This window comes from Zootoca vivipara, chromosome 7 (genome assembly GCF_963506605.1).
Source record: "Zootoca vivipara chromosome 7, rZooViv1.1, whole genome shotgun sequence".
Classification (NCBI taxonomy): Eukaryota; Metazoa; Chordata; class Lepidosauria; order Squamata; family Lacertidae; genus Zootoca; species Zootoca vivipara.
The window spans coordinates 32,789,913-32,807,155 of record NC_083282.1 but is presented as its reverse complement, the minus strand read 5'-3'; the positions used below and the strand labels follow the sequence as shown (position 1 = coordinate 32,807,155).

General features: G+C 45.0%; 1 protein-coding gene across 1 annotated transcript; it reads right to left on the bottom strand.

The window, feature by feature from the left end:
* Positions 1-86: 86 nt before the first annotated feature.
* Positions 87-16,769, bottom strand: PTGER3 (prostaglandin E receptor 3). Its single transcript, XM_035122397.2, has 2 exons — positions 15,776-16,769; positions 87-982 (listed from the first exon to the last, which is right to left on the bottom strand). Exons 1-2 carry the CDS (start codon positions 16,634-16,636, stop codon positions 698-700), a joined length of 1,146 nt encoding a protein of 381 aa, XP_034978288.1. The 5' UTR covers positions 16,637-16,769; the 3' UTR covers positions 87-697.
* Between the last annotated feature and the right edge of the window lie 474 nt (positions 16,770-17,243).

Genomic DNA, 17,243 nt, shown 5'->3' with positions numbered 1-17,243 from the left:
AGTAGACACGTGGATTCTCTGCAGCAGCAAATAACAAGGGCAACTTGCATAAACAAGTGAAAATATACAGCAGGTAACAAACTATCATTTGAAAAATACCTTTACCATTTATTGAAAACGAGTAATTAGTGTGGTGACTCCATGCATTTGACAGGCCTCTTGCTACTTTCCCAACTTTAAGGAAAGGACACAAACCATTAACACCCACACCCACACATTTTTGATTCCTCAACTCCCACCCTCTCCCTCACTTCTGGAATCAGCATGAAAAAGGATAATCCTTCCTTTTCGGTTAAATCAGTAAGTAAAAAAGAAGACTGGAAACAAAGGAAATTTCTGACAATAATTTTAGAGTCAAACAAATGCAGAGTCTTCAATAACTTAATTGCCACTGAATATACAGTCAAAGTTCCGATTTTTAAATGGTAGGTTCTTCTCCCATGTAGTAGGAAAAATCCCTGCGATGTCTTTGGACGTACACAAAAAGCTGCTCTCTTAGCTATGGATTTCAAAATACAGGCAGGTTTCTTAGTTATAGCATTATAAGTTAACAATTTCTGGCAGACACTGAAAATACTAGTCCATGGAATATATTATGTCCTTGCAATTCATTTACAGAGGGAAACGGACAGAACTTGGATGCCCAGATTCACAGTAAGGTGGCGGTGCGAGGAAAGTTGTTAGCATGCAAACTGCTTCATGGTGTGCGCCTGATTTTGTCTGACAACATGATGTGCCGCCCTTTCCATCCCTCCTGGGAGCGGCAGGAGATGGCACTTGCTAACTGGCAAAGCTTTCGCAGGAGGATCTTCCTAAGCAGCAGGTAAACCCAGGGGTCCAAGATCTGATTCAGTGAGGCCAAGCGGATAGCGGTCAAGAAGAAATTGCACTCTGTCTGCAGTTCTGTGCTTTGGGTGGAGTTGCAGGATTCTCTGCAATGATCCATAGAGGTGTGGTTGAATGTCACTTTCAGCATCATAATCTAAGGGAACAAGAGGGGAAATGAGTGAAGTAGGTACAGAGTCAATGATTTAAAGACGTTCTTTGACGTGGAACAACAGTCCATATCAAGGCAACTTGACGGCATTCCCTGAAACCACTGCAGCCTATCAGATCAAAGGCAGTCATGAGACCGTAGCAGTACCTGCTTGAATTAGTTCTTACACGCCAATCCTCATTCCAGAAGGCTGCATTTATGGATGCCAAAATGTGACCTGTGCATTTAATTTGAGTTATGTCCACTGTTGTAGACAAAATCTGCCCTTATAGAGCCCTTTGTAGGTTCTCCATCAGTAGGAGAAATAACAGAGGCCAACCAGAGACTATTGAGAAGCAAAGCAGCTAGCACCGTAAGCCTGATCTTTATTGAACTGTTGCAATAGGGTGCTTCCTCACACGCAGGAGAGAGGAGGAGGATCCAGAACAAAGGTGTGCCTGCCCTTATATAGACATTTTGAAATTCCCTGCCCTGGAGCTCAAGACCACCCCTCCATTATACATCATACTTTACACCACAAAGGGGTGAAGCCCAAGACCACCACCCCAGATACATCATACCTACCCTGTTTCTCATATTTTAAGACATACCCATAAAATAAGCCATAGCAGGATTTTTAAGCATTCAAGGAATATAAGCCATACCCCGAAAATAAGACATAGTGATAGGCGCAGCAGCAATGCTGGCCGCGGCAGGAGGAGGAGGAAAAAAATAAGACATCCCTTGAAAATAAGCCATAGTGTGTTTTTTTGAGGAAAAAATAAATATAAGACGTGTCTTATAATATGAGAAACACGGTACATCACAGAAAGGCGATCTACAACAAAAATTTGAATGTTGTTGTTTTTCCTGTCTGCCAGGTTATCTGATAATGCCTTTCCTGGTAGTCTGGCCATTCCTTTGAGATGGTAATTACTTAATTCGTGAGACAATGGGAAGGTTTCTTTCACTTCCCTCCTTTGCAGAGGAACACTTGGTCAGCTTGGGGGTCAAAATGGTTTCAGGACTGTCTTCCTGTACTGTTTCAGACGTGGCTTATATATTTATGTACGTGTTTGCCTTGTACATTTATGAACATTTATTATATACCTAAGACCTTAAAATTCTTATAACATCTCCCAAAGGAAGATAAGAGTTCGCCTCACAATTTCTAAGACTTGAGGTAGACCATGTTTTTTTTTAAGAGAGTTGAAGGAGCTGTAATAGAGGCATTGCTTCCTCTACTGCAAACATGCATGTCTTTTGTCTTATTGTCCTCTCAGCTGGAAGCTCAGCTCTCTCTGTTTGAGGTTTCTGCGGGTTTTTTTCAGCACTGCAAAACCTGCAAACGCAAGGCAGCCATTCTACATTTATAAAAATATTTGTATACCAGTATTCATTAAACAAACAAAAATCAAAGCCGTTACAGTCACACACATATACAATAAAAAAATGGGAAAATTAAAAATATGGGATTCCCCCCCCCCCGGTGAAATATGTATTCTTAATTGCCTGCATAAGCTTGAAAGTACAGAATTTTTTTCAGCAGGTCTTCACAGGTCAAAACAGAAGGTGGCTACTGAGTCTCTATTATAAGAGCATTCCATTGGACTGAGCTGCAGATGATTGCAATGATTGCAATGATTGAGCTGAGATATAAGGTATGATGAGTCATGAACTGAGTGTTCACACCGTTCCTCTATCACACTCCCTTCAACAAACACACACACACACTCCAGCATGAATAGCTGGTATGAATAGCTGGTAGTCCTATCCTTGAAGTCAAGCTCAATTAATGGGCAACAACTATGTTGTATATCTGGGATTGTATCCAATAAGTTTTACTCGGAGCAGAACCAGTGAAATTAATGGGCCCAAAGTTGCCCAGGCCCATCAGTTCCAATGGGTCTACTTTGAGCAGGACTAACCTTAGACACGACCCCTGAAATTTTCCATCACTTCCAAATTAATAAGGGACAGAAGGAGGAACGAAACCACCATTCTGTGCCTTTGTTGTAAGTCCATTTCCCTCATGTAATAACCATAAAATGTTATCAGCATTTACAACAACTCTGCAATCCAACTCTTATTTTATACAACACAGACAAACATGGGGTACCTCCTGATGAAAGGCAAAGAGGTATTTATTTTTCCATGGATTAGTTGGCATTCTTTCTTCTATTTTCCCTTCACTAAGCTCTGCCTATAAAAACACAGCTGCCATATATTTTAGTGCCTTTTAAAAGGCACTTGATCAGCTTCACCCATTTTAAGGTCCACCGGGTTCTTTGGCAAAATATTTTCCATATTAAATAGGAAGAAATTAATCCAAAAGCCCTTGTGGAGTATTCTAATGTGCACCTGCAGTTCATTTAGTATGCCCCAAACACAATATATTTTACAATGGCAATAATGAAAACCGAATTAGCATTTTAACGAATATAAAGGAAAATCAATTATATTGCCTGGGTTCACTAATTGGCTTGGCCATTCTGCAGAAAAGAACGCATTTGAGCTGAAAATTCTGAACGGTACTTTTATTAAAAGGGCTCTTTAGAGACTCAGCTGATATCACCCAAATTATTTGGCTGTTCTGCTGCACATTATTCACACCGCATGGAGGGGGAGAGCAGGGTTGTGCCCACTGCCATGACCCCGTTGCCCCCCGTCCCAGTGCAAACACATTGGAGGAAGGTTTGAAGAGGAGAGGATGCTCTATACGCGCCATGGTTAAGCAAAAGGCAAATTTCACTCCCAGGCCACAATGCTGGACAGGCTGCACAACCTTTGTTGTGAAAACAGAGGGCTGGATCCAGAGTTAACTGCATGTAATGTAGCTGGCACAGCAACCATTTACCCTGGTAGCAGGCAAGGAAGCAGTACTGCCACACTGCCAGCATATCATAAGAACATAAGAAGTGCCTGCTGGACCAAGCCAATGTCTCCATCTAGTCCTGCATCCTGTTCTCACAGTGGCCAAACAGGAGGGTTGCCATAATGCCCGACACCCGCAAAGTTGCTGAGCTAAAAACCCACCAAAATTGAAACAAAATAAAAAAATTCCTTCCAGCAGCACCTTAGAGACCAACTAAGATTGTCATTGGTATGAGCTTTCGTGTGCATGCACACTTCTTCAGATGAAGTATGAAAAAATATATATATATTTTGTTTCGACTACGTCAGACCAACACGGCTACCTACCTGTAACTAGCACTATGGAAGGCACCACATTGAGCCGCATGAAATGGAAGTCCATCAACCTCACCATCTGAAGAAGTGTGCAAGCATACGAAAGCTCATACCAATCACAAACTTACAGGGCAGTCTCGAGCAGGTCGCACGCCCTGGCGCTGAGGGGCGGAGATCGCTCCGGTGCCCCCTACCTAGAGCCGGCCCTGCAAACTTAGTTGGTCTCTAAGGTGCTGCTGGAAGGAAATTTTTTTTTTGTTTCAACTATGTCAGACCCACACGGCTACCTACCTGTAACTACCACCAAAATTGTTTAGCTTTTTGTGAGAACAAACCCAAATTGTTGAGCTTTGGGTGGGGGTACCTCCCCCCCCCCCAAAAATAGTGATTTTTAAAAAGGTTTTGGAGTTGGAGGGCCTTCTTGGTAGTGGCTCCCGCCCTGTGGAATGCCCTCCCATCAGATGTCAAATGAATAAACAACTATCTGACGTTTAGAAGACATCTGAAGGCAGCCCTGTTTAGGGAAGTTTTTTAATGACTGATATTTTAATGTATTTAATGTATTTTTAATCTGTTGGAAGCCGCCCGGATGGGCGGGGTATAAGTAAATAAATAAATATTATAATAATTTCTGCTGCTTTTTCCATTGCGTTGCCATGCATTCCGCCCCCCCCCCCCCCGCCCGACACCATTTTTACACCCGAAAACCAGGACATGTCAGGAGCTTTCCTGACGTATGGCAAGCCTACCAAACAGATGCCTGCGGGAAACAAGCAAGCAGGAGCTGTGCTCAAAAGCACAGTGGTTTCCATTGCTGCCTCCAAGCAGCGTTCGAAATTAGCAGGGCGCCGGGTGCATTTCGCGACTAGGAAATCCCTGATTGCGAACACTTCCAAAAGCACAGTCGTGGTATTTGGCGCCTGGCTGAGACTCAAGATGAAATTTAAAAATGCTGCCTGTTGTGTATTAAAGTAATAGCACAGCCAAGTATGTATTGTCATATAGAGCTTATTGCATTGCATTACAGTTTATTTGAATGTACAAGTTCCAGCGGGAAAATGTGCTGGTTCAGGGGCAGGATTTGGATCCTCTGCCGGATTGGTTTCCGCGGGAGGGAATCCATGTCATTGGTTCCCACCAAAATGTATCTTTTCCCTGCTTTTGTTGTTGTTGTTTAGTCGTTTAGTCGTGTCCGACTCTTCGTGACCCCATGGACCATAGCACGCCAGGCACTCCTGTCTTGCACTGCCTCCCGCAGTTTGGTCAAACTCATGTTCGTAGCTTCGAGAACACTGTCCAACCATCTTGTCCTCTGTCGTCCCCTTCTCCTAGTGCCCTCAATCTTTCCCAACATCAGGGTCTTTTCCAAGGATTCTTGTCTTCTCATGAGGTGGCCAAAGTATTGGAGCCTCAGCTTCACGATCTGTCCTTCCAGGGTGCACTCAGGGCTGATTTTGTTAAGAATTGATAGGTTTGATCTTCTTGCAGTCCATGGGACTCTCAAGAGTCTCCTCCAGCACCATAATTCAAAAGCATTAATTCTTCGGCGATCAGCCTTCTTTATGGTCCAGCTCTCACTTCCATACATCACTACTGAGAAAACCATAGCTTTAACTATACGGACCTTTTCCCTGCTAGTCCTCTGTTATTATATAAGCCCCCGTTTTCCCCATTCCTGTGTTCTGGCTCTTATCTGTTCTTTGAAGTAAAGAGATGTTGTACCAGACCCTCGCCTCCAGCTTCTTATCTGCACCGGGCTGAAATCACTGAATACCCACTACACAACACTGCCGCTGGCCGTTGCCTCTCTGCGGGCAACGCAACTTATAAGAAGCAAAATTTAAAAAATTCCTTCCAGTAGAGACTTACTTAGTCTCTAAGGTGCTACTGGAAGGATTTTATATATATATATATTTTACTACATCAGACCAACATGGCTACCTATTTGTAACTGCAACTTATAAGGTTTTCTACCGCAAATGCATACAACTTTTCCACTCTGCTCAATCTCTAATCTCTTGCTTATATATAGAGGAGACAATATTAAGATTGTTCTATCTAAATAAAACCACCAGAAAGGATGTTCATACTCTATCTATCTATCTATCCTGCATTTAATTAGAGCAAACACACACACCAGTTCCTGAAACCCTTCTTTTTAAAAAAATGCATCACCTCCATTCTGAAGAAGCTTCAATGATTGATCAGAATTCCTGTGTTCCATCTCCAAAAGGCAAGATGATTTATACATCTCAGGAATGTAAACATTTGAACACTGTGTAGTATAAAAACTCAAAACCTTTAAAATAACTGTATGTTGCTTCTGAGTTTTGAGCAGACTAGTACCACTTGTTTTATGTTCTGCATAACATAGTTAACATACAGCAGATCAGTCAGAGACAGACCCTTTCTAAATGCGCCAACAATGTACATCTTAGATTAACAGAAAATGCAGCGAGGGAAAAGGAAATAAACACAGCAAGAGATAATGTTGATATTAGATGCACTTGGGAATAGCAACAGACTTATTAATGTCCTCTTATTTTTAGTAAATTGAGCTCAGGGGCAAGAGGCAGGAAGAGAGACTGAGGTTGAGTAAATTTATTATAATTGGGGTGGCTTAATCGAATGAATCTTCTAGGTCCACATACATGTTGGTACAGTATTCCCAAGCTAAATCCAGGAAAGGTTCGAAGTCCTTCTCCTCCCTTTAGATGCTTATTGCAATTCTGTGACCAAGCATTGCTCAGGTCAGGTGCATGAATTCAGCCTAGTCTGAGAGGAGGAAAGCTTCTGTTCAATGACAGAGTACCTCCCCCTTTAAAATGTAAACATGACAGTTTTTTTTTGAACATTATTAAACTGGTACAACTGGTGCAAAAAAATCTCAGGTTCAATCAGTGACATTTGGAAGGGAGTGGGAAGAGATGTTGTTTAGTTATTTAGTCGTGTCTGACTCTTCATGACCCCATGGACCAGAGCACACCAGGCACTCTTGTATTCCACTGCCACCCGCAGTTTGGTCAAACTCATGTTCGTAGCTTCGAGAACACTGTCCAACCATCTTGTCCTCTGTCGTCCCCTTCTCCTAGTGCCCTCAATCTTTCCCAACATCAGGGTCTTTTCCAAGGATTCTTCTCTTCTCATGAGGTGGCCAAAGTATTGGAGCCTCAGCTTCACGATCTGTCCTTCCAGTGAGCACTCAGGGCTGATTTCCTTAAAAATGGATAGGTTTGATCTTCTTGCAATCCACGGGACTCTCAAGTGTCTCCTCCAGCACCATAATTCAAAAGCATCAGTTCTTCGGCGATCAGCCTTCTTTATGGTCCAGCTCTCACTCATAGGAAGAGTAAGCACAGGGAAATAACCAGAAGGGTTGCATATGGATATGTGTCAAGGTGGCAAAAAGACAGCTATAGCAGCTTGATCATCATGTGGATCATGCGGTTCAAGCAGTGACTACCACAAGTGAAGCATGAGTATATGCTCGTTCCAGTTTAAAGGAACCTCTCTCTTTCATATATTTTACCAGTGCTCAATTTAGAGGGGCCACTTTACCTTCTAGGATGGCTTCCTTGGCTATTGCTTTCAGAAAGCTATGGGGGACATAATCTGGCTAGGATGTAGCTAGGCAGCGGTGTAGCTAGCCGCTTGGGTGCCTGGGGCAGTGCGCACGCCTTGCAGCTGGGGGCAGAGTAGAGCTTCTCTACAGCATCCCCCTCAGCTGTAGGGCAGCTGAGGTGGTGGGCAGACGCAAGCCCCACACTGCTCGAAAAAGCAGCACGGAGCTTGCAGGCAGTCCACCCACCACCTCCCCCTCAGGAGAGACGCGTGGCTCAGGCATGCTGCAGGCCCCACAGTGTGACGCCCAGTGTCCCCCGCCTCACCTAGCTACGCCACTAGATTAGGCAGATTCATGGAGGAGAGGGCTGTCGAAGGCTACTAGCCATAAAGGCTGTGCTCTGCCTGCAAAGTTGGAGGCAGCAATGCTTCTGGTTTCTGGAAATCACTTGAGTGGCGCAGGAAGGGGCATGCGGTGGACGCGGGAGTTATTTTTTCAAAAACACATATTTTTGCCATTTTGTCACCCCCCTCAGTGATGACACCCAGGGCGGCCCACACCCACCACACACCCCTTCCTACGCCACAGGATTCAGGGGTAGGAAATCTCCTTTATATCTTCCTTAAGCATAAGCCCCAACATGTTGCCTTTCTCAAGACTCTTCAATGGAACTGGAGTAACACAGCTGGGCTTCGTATGGATCTGAGAACCAGCTATGCAAAAGCAACAGTCACGAGTGGACTCCCGTGTTTGGAAACAGAGTGCAGTCCTATCCTAGCACAGACATAAAGCAACAGGTCACACAAACCATGCCTATGTTAGTCTTAGATTTCTCTAGACTGGACTCGTAGGCTCTCTGGAAATTTTATACCCCATCAAAACAAAAGGGATTATAATCTCTTTCCCAATAATTTCAGTACCAGAATTAATGGTACAGTGGTACCTTGGTTTAAGAACAGTCCAGTTTAAGAACAATTTGGTTTACAAACTCCGCCAAACCGGAAATAGTGTCTTGGTTTGAGAACTTTACCTTAGTCTAAGAATGGAATCCGAACCCTGGAAGGGCACCAGCAGGAGGCCTCATTAGGGAAAGCACGCCTCGGTTTAAGAACGGTTTTGGTTTAAGAACGGACACCTGGAACGGATTAAGTTCGTAAACCAAGGTACCACTGTACTTTGGTTTCCATTTCCCTAGTCTCCCTCCTTTCATCTCATGTTGCACCCCATTGTGGCAACAACTCCCGTTTATTCCCCCGAGTTGGGTTTGGCAAAAGCTTTCAGGAATCACGGTTTTTCAATATGTGAACACATTAGATTCAGGTTTGATTGGGCATTAAAAAATGGTTTTATAGGAAAAGAAATATAGGAAATAGAAAATGGTTGTTTCTATTCCAAAGCCTGAAGGCACTAGAGAAACAGGCAGGAGTGTGTCATTTGCTACTGTGCTAAGTTCAAGTTATTATGTGAATTTCCACTCATGAGACACCTGGGTTTCTTTTGTCACACTATCTGAAAAAGAGCTTTCTCTCTCTCTCTCTCTTTTGTTGTCTTGTTGATAATCACCTTGAAGAGCTTTCATCCAGCTGTTGGCCGAGTGTGGTTGTGACAAGCGCAGAAAGCAACTGTTAACACAAAGGCCCAGTGAACAGCAATCATGAGCAATGGACAAAGGGTAATTCAAAATGAGGGTGTTTATCCACATTGCATCTGTTTGCATAACTACCACAGAGCTGCGAATTCACCGAAGTGTGTGTAAAGCAATTTCCAGAATGGAAGAAAATAGTCACAGCAAAATTCAAAGATCTAAAGCTGTGGGCCTAGAGCCCTGAACCTCATAGGAAACTCCCTGTTGCTAGCTAAGGACAGGCAAAATGGCATTCCCCAGCCCAGCCAAGGGCCCACACTTCGAAATGTCTTGCTGCATAGCTCAGATACCAATTCCTGCATTCCCCTATTCTTCCCCAGGCTTTGGTCATTTCATCTTGCTTGCATGACAGGGCCATGGCGAGATGTATTTGACACATTCTCACTAAAGTCCAAGGACTTCTGATGGCCTCTGCATGTTTGAAGTCATGAAATCCCTCCATTGCCCTGAAGAGCTTCAAGACTATGGTTTCCATTCTCTCATTCAAATGTTCATACCGACACAGCATCTCAAAATCATAGAATTGTAGAGTTGGAAGAGAACTGACATAGCTCAGTAGTACAGCATCCACTTTGCATTCTGAAGGTCGTACGTTCAACCCCTGGCATCTCCCACATAGGAGATTACCAATGAGAGCCCCCACTAATCAATGTAGACAATCCTCAGTTAGGCAGACTGATGGTTTGACTCAGTATAAGCTTCCTATGGTTCCCAGAGCCTATGTTGAGAGAGAGAGAGATGTGCCTGTTCTGATGCTTTCTTGGTGCTAAATGATGTTGGAATTCTCATGTCCAGGAAAACAATAGTGAGGAATGATATATTTTTTAAATTATCCATTCCACATCTTTTTGGCATTTTGTACACAACAGTTTATACAAAAAATAATCTATAGATGACAATCTGTTCTCATCTACTATCACAGGGAGTTCATTGTACAGGGTGGGCCATTGAGCTGATTGTATATAAACTCATTTTTCTTACTCATATGTAGAGATCACTGTCTTTTCTTTTTGTTATTCCATAGAAGATCACCTTAGCAACTTGACTAAATCTCTGTTTCCTTTTCTGTGAAATAAACCAAATGATCAGATCTTATAGACCACATAGAGAACAAGATAAAGCAATGATTCCCAACCAAGCTGTGGACTTCAGACAGTTTTTAGACTAGATTTGTTCCAACCTTATGCTGTATCTACTGGACAGGTAATATTGACAAAACAAAATAAACTGCATGCTTGGACATTTGCTAAACATTTGAAATAATATTTTGAAAATATTAATACTTAGTAACAAGACATTGTGATCTATTATTATACGTAAGGGAGGTCAGATCTCTCTTTTAAATTAATTGTCATCATTCATCATGATTCACTAGTATTCATTTTCTAAAACTCATTTTTTATTTTAAAATAAGCATGTTAATTATATTAGAACAGCTTGTCATCATCCCCACCCCAATACTGACAATAAAGATGTGTTCCCTAAACAGCTTCCTCTTCCAAAAGACTGACAAACATCTATTGCAATTTCTGGTCCTCCCTGTGAATACATAGTTTTTTTAACCAAGTAAAACCACAGCATCTGATACTTAGAACTATAATTGAGTCAAGGACAAGGAAGCCAATACTTTAGCTATTTCTGTTTACCAGTCTATGAAGTTACACTTGATTCAGCAGATGGCAAACTGGGCCATCATACGGTCGTGTTAGCTGGAGAAGAAAGAAGCACAGCACTGTAGCCTAGGGGTCACCAACATTTTAGGGCCCAAGGGCTGGAGAAACATTCACTCCATGTCCTGATTGAGAGGGAAATTCTGGTTGTTAAATGTCTTTTTATATCCATTTAAATTATGGTTACCAGATGTCCCCGTTTCCCGGGGACAGTTTCCGGATTTACAAATCTGTCCCCGGACAAAATCCGTCCCTGGAATGTCCCTGGATTTCATTTAATGTCCCCAGATTTATATTTTAAGTGTTGTACATTTATTAGTAAGGAATGAATGTTGCGTGATTGGTTCAACGGCACTAGATAGATCATATGGGGACTTCCGGCGAGGCAAAATGGCGGATGCCAAGACAGTGAGCAGTTCCTGAAGCCAGCCAGAGCCAACTGCGCTACCAGGCTGGCTCCGAGCTGCTGAGACTGCCACGAGGGAACCAGGGACGCCCAGCGTATCAACTGGGGGAACCGCTGACTCCCCCGTGACCCAAATTGAGCCAGGAACAAGAGCGCCTGGCCATCCGGCCGACTGCCGAGCGGTGCTCTGGGGCCAGGAAAACCCTGGAGCCGATGCAGGGAGAAGGGGGAGAGGAGAAGGAGAAGGAAGAGAGAGAAAGAGGAAGGAGAGCACCAGGAGGGCAATGACACATGACTGAGCCCAGGCCCGACCCGAGCCTACTCCACGATGGCTAGCACTCCAAGAGAGCAGGCTGGTGCCCAGATTAAGGCTACACAACAGAGGAGACCACAGAAGAGAAGATATTACTTAATTTTTTTAAAAAAAATTACTTTAAAAAAATTACTTTCTCTTTCTCTCTTTTTTTTTAAAAAAAGTGTCCCTGGATTCTTTGAAAAAAATCTGGTAACCTTAATTTAAATGCATTTCAAAATGTAATGATTTCATCCATGCGGGGCTTCCTGGGTTATTTACACATTCTTTGTGAATGGGTTACTGTTGACATTTATACCTTCTATACCTCATTTGTATCCGACCTCACTTTACAAAGTACTCATTCACCCAGGAATCTCTGGAGGCCACTCTAGATGGGAGTTTAAATGCTCACTCTCTCCATTTAACTTGCACGAGGCTGCTTTTAAAACTATGTAAATAGTATCTGTTTGGTATGGGGGCAGGGGTGTGAATCTGAATGTGGGTGGAAAACTAAGCCCTCTCCTTATCTGCTGCAGTCTTGATGAAAATCTCCCCCTCTCAAGTTGGGAGTTTGCTTCTAATGCAAACAGATTCTTTCAGAAGAGGGTTTTTCCTTAGGACTGCAGTAGGGGAAGAAAGGGTTAAATCCTCCATCACACAATTATTAGCCCTTGTTTAGCTGATGCTGCTTCCCGTTAAATGCACTGATGTATTTAACACTGATGTATTTAACATGGTATGTTGTTTGGCCAGCCACAAGCTCTTGATTCATTCAGTCCCACTTCACAGGTCCCCAAAGGTACAATCTATTCTCTATCCTCAGCAAAATTCTAACCTTTTTTTTTATAGCAAGTTTCCCTCCCAATGCAGTAACCACAAGATCTTCCCCGCCCAGGAACTCTTTGGTAAATCCTGAGGAAACCTTTATCACCTCAGATGAGCAATGGGACAAAGGCCAACTATCTCCGCAATCAATTAGCGTCCTGGAAGCAGGCGCATATAACCACATCTCTCAGGGCTGTGCATATGCAGCCTGGCTAGATATTCACAATTGGTCTGATCAGGAAGGGAAACGAAGGGCCTGGATTTAGCCATTCCCTCCCGTTCTCTTCCTTGACAAGCAGCTGGTTGCTGCAAGTGCCACTTGTCTTGGAGGCTTATGGAAGAACCATGTTTTGGGTAGCTCATCACTGCTCTTAATTGCAGCCTAAAACACATGCCCAGCTCTCTCTATCAGCTTTCGTGCAGAATAATAATTTATTACTCATATCCCACCCATTTGACTGAGTTGCCCCAACCACTCTAGGAAAGGGAACCAGTGTAATGTAGCATTGAGAAAACCAGACTTCAATAAGGCAAACATGGCCTCACACATGCAGTTCACTGGGTGACCTTGGCTCCAGCATTCTCACTTAACCCAAGGATGGGGAACCAACCTGTGGACCTAAGCTCCCATCATCTCCATCCACTGACCATTCTGCCTGGGGGTTGAAGTCCAACAACACATGAGATGCCACAGGTTCCCGGTCTCCACCTAACCTCGTTTATTTCTATTTACTTGTTTGTTTTCTTACACTTGACATCCGACCTACTTTGCTACAGCAGCATTTTTAGAGCTAAAAAGATAAAAGGGAGAAAGAGCCACAGCTGCATGTCAGAGACAAGGCAGGACAGAAACCTAAGAAATGCATGAAACGAAATGCAACACCCGCTGCTAGTTGCAAGTGGCAAGGGAATCGCAAGAGGGACATTTCGTTCTCCCTGCTCATCTAAACATCCCGCAAGAGTTATTTTTCTTTTTCTCCTGTCATGGGTGGCAACAACTCCTTTTGAGTTTCAAAAGCAGAGGGAATTCAGTCCTCTCTTTGCACTGGACTAGTGAAACCGGGGAGGGGGGACACGACAAGCCAACATGTTTAGCTTAATAGTGATGAAGTTTGCTGAGCTGTATAAATAGGGCCTAGGAAAAGACTGCAAAGATCAAACATCCATTTGCTAGATCAGCCTGATATAGAACTACAGCACAGTCAAACTAAATACGATTATGACAGACCCACATGTCAGGAGCAGGAAGTTTGCTACTGATTTCTAAGAGAGAGCACAACTTAAAATGATGCATGAGCAAGATACCCGTTTGCCTCAGCTGTTTTTCTCCTGGTGAGGCTGAGAGAACCCAAAAATAACCCCTGCCGGGGACAGAATGAAGAGCCGAGGATTAAGCAGCTTTGACTTGCTTATTATTTGTCAAGTTTATAGCCTGCCTTTCCACCGAATGGTGCTCAATGTAGCTTAATGGCAAGAGCATGCAAAGAAAAATGCAAGAGAGCAATCAGAACCGTGAAAACAGAGTAGATAAAACGCACCCATAAAGCCCAATAAAGCTGACAATTGCAGCAATTTTTACGAAAGGCTATGATGTAGCAAGTCCAAAGACCAGTCTGAATTGAAGGTCTGTGGTGTCTCGGTGGGACATGGCGACAGGAGAAAGGTTCAGTAAAAACCCCCCTTCCCCCCCCTCCACGCTTGTGGAGCTTTTAAATTGCTCTGCCCATCTTACATAAGAAAATACTGTAGCTGCATTTTGGCACATAGAACATGCCTTTTCTTTCTTTCCTTCCTTCCTTCCTTCCTTCCTTTCTTTCTTTCTTTCTTTCTTTCTTTCTTTCTTTCTTTCTTTCGCAGAAAAGCATGGCAACTGGTTTGTGTCACCAACTGGTGCCCACACGCTTCCCCAAGTTATTCTCTAATTTATTTTAAAAGATTACAAGTCAACCTGGTACTCAAATATCAATTGGAGCTCTCGTTTCTTATACTTGTGTGGCTTTAAATGTTGCAACCATTTCTAAAATAGCTAGAGTAAGTCCAGTGATTTTTATGCATCGTCCTCTTTTTAAAGACTGTTAAGCAGGAAAAACAGATGATCTCTGCTGTTTTTACAGAGTGCTGAAGGCAGTCCATAGCTCAGTGGCAGAACACATGTTCTGCATGCAGAAGGCACAGAGTTCAATCCCTGGCACTTCCAGCTAAAAAGGTACAGGTAGCAACTTGATGGGAGAGATCTTGGAGATCTGCCAACCAATACTGAGCTAGATGAACAGCTGGTTTAAAGAAGCTTTGCTTCCTACTTTCCCATATGAGAGAATCAGAGATGCTTCAGGTGTGTATACATTCACCCTACTTTAACTTCTGGTGAAAAACCTCTTCACACTGCTTCAAATGTTTGCAAAACCTGTTGGGCTGGAAGCACCAGAGCGGCAAAAGAATGAGCAGAGGGCAGGAGGGACATAGGAAGCAAGCTCTCTCTCAACCCTTTCATCTTTCCTTAAAACTATAGTTCAACTCTAGCCTGACGCAGCCAAGAGTGTGCACAACTCCTCAAAGAACATTTAAGACTTCTAAAGAAACTGGAAGGCAGGATATAAGTTTTCCAAATAATATACCTCCACAAAGTGCTTAGCATAACATCCAATAATAGGCTCCTTCGCATTGCCAACTCCCTCTCTCCTGCTCACTCACTTTCTAGCATTATGATCTGAAGAAGTGTGCATGCGCACCAAAGCTTATACCAAGAACAAACTTAGTTGGTCTCTAAGGTGCTACTGGACAAATTTTTATTTTTTTAATATATATTTCGACTACGTCAGACTAACAAGGCTACCTATCTGTTTCTAGTATTATGGTAAAACTTGGGAAGTTTTGCAGAAGTTATTTGCTGTCCTCATCAGAGGGCTAAAAGCAAAAGCTAGGCTTTTTATTTTTGCTCATGACTTCTTTTTAGGGGGGTTCAGGTATTCTGAATTCTGTGCAAGCCCTCCAAATGCGCAATGCAAACTATAAAGTTTCGTGTTTATTTACATTTGTCCAAAAAAGGAATGATTCACATATATTTTATTCTGAGCACAGGTTTTTTTTTAAAAAAAGTTATTTATGTACAGCTAATTTTCCAAGGGGGTGGCGGATAACCAGCTATTCTACAGTGAAGTCCGCCACACAAACAAACAAACAAACACAAGAGACAGGCTGCCCACCTACCAAGAGTGGCGACCAGCAGGCAAAGAGGACACACATGATCCCCAGCAGCTGGATCAAGGTTTCCATGGTGATTCTGCCCCACTGCCTCCTGGACTGAGACGCGGAGCTTTTGGAGCGACAGCGGCACACCAGGGCGACGATGGTGGCCACGTTGCACGCCACGGTGACGGCGAGCGAGAAGAGGCCCAGGAAAGCGAAGGTGGAGGCGAAGATGACGTTGCCCACGTGGGGACCCCCCTGATCCCGGGCGCTGATGAAGCACCACGTGCCCGGCCACTGGAGGGCGTACCGCCCGACTCCCACGACGGGCAAACACGCGAAGGCGAGCACGGCCACCCAGACGCTGAGCAGGACGGCCTTGGTGACGCGCGTCTTCATGTGGCCCGAGTACCAGTGCGGCGCGCGGATGGCCAGGGTCCTCTCGACGGCCATGGCGCTGGCGATGAAGAGCGGGCACAGCCCGAAGACGGTCATGCTGAGGCCGAAGAAGGTGCACAGGCGCAGGGACGGGTCCACCGCCAGCCAGTCGCGGCCGGCCCGGTAGACGGCGATGACGATGGGGCTGGTGAGGAGCTGCCCGGTCAGGTCGGTCAGGGCCAGGGAGCCGATGCAGAGCAGGAAGGACTTTTTGCGCGCGTTCTGCTTCTTATGGTAGGCGCGGTACACCAGCAGCAGCGCCAGCCCGTTGCCCACCAGGCCCGTGGTCATCATAGTCAGGGCGAAGACCACCGACACCGAGCCGCACTCCTCCGGGCTGGTGGCGGCGGCCGTGGCGTTGCCCTTCTCCCTGCCCGCCGCGGCGATCAGCAGCGCCATGGGCGTGCAGTTGAGGCGCCCCTCGTAGGGCCCGTAGGAAGTCATGTTGTTACTGGTCGGGAGGGCGGCGGGAGCGGCCGTGGCACCATGGTGGGGCGCCCGCAAGAAGGCAGCTGCCTGGCCGGCTGGGGGTGAGGGCGCGCTAGACGGCCGCAAGCCAGACGGGCAAAGGAGCAGAGCGAGCCGCGGCTGCCTTTTAAAGGCAGGCGCGAGGGGCGGAGCCCCGACGGCGGAGAGGCTCCATTGATCTGGGTCTGGCAGGTGGGCGTGGGCGGGCGGCCTTCCCGCAGCGCCGAAAGAGGGACAACATCCGCTTTCTTGCACCTGCCCGGCGCGGAAAGGGGGGCTTCCGTCTGCCAGCGAAACCGTTCAGCAGACCTCGTTTTGAACTCGAGGGAAGCCGCCGTCGGAAGTTCCGTGGATCCTCCTCCCTCTGCCAGCCCCGGTGCCCGTATCTGCCGCTTCGAGACTTACTAGGCTGCCAAGCGCTGGTGCTCCGTCGAGGATTTCTCGCCCTTAGAAACCGCTCAGGACCGCTTAAGCTTAAATTGCACTTCCGCGGCTACTTTACACATCTAGCCGCTATTTTGCGTCCATCGGAGAGTGGTTGGTCGAATCGCTCATGAAGCGCGGTTCCTAACCGCAGCTACAA

What these genes read in the sequence shown, in the direction of transcription:
- PTGER3 (XM_035122397.2), bottom strand. Translation starts at nt 16,636, where the DNA reads ATGACTTCCTACGGGCCCTACGAGGGGCGCCTCAACTGCACGCCCATG. An exon ending in CCTGCTGGTCGCCACTCTTG is followed by an intron (nt 983 to 15,775) that starts GTAGGTGGGCAG and finishes TTGTTCCCTTAG; the next exon opens with ATTATGATGCTGAAAGTGAC.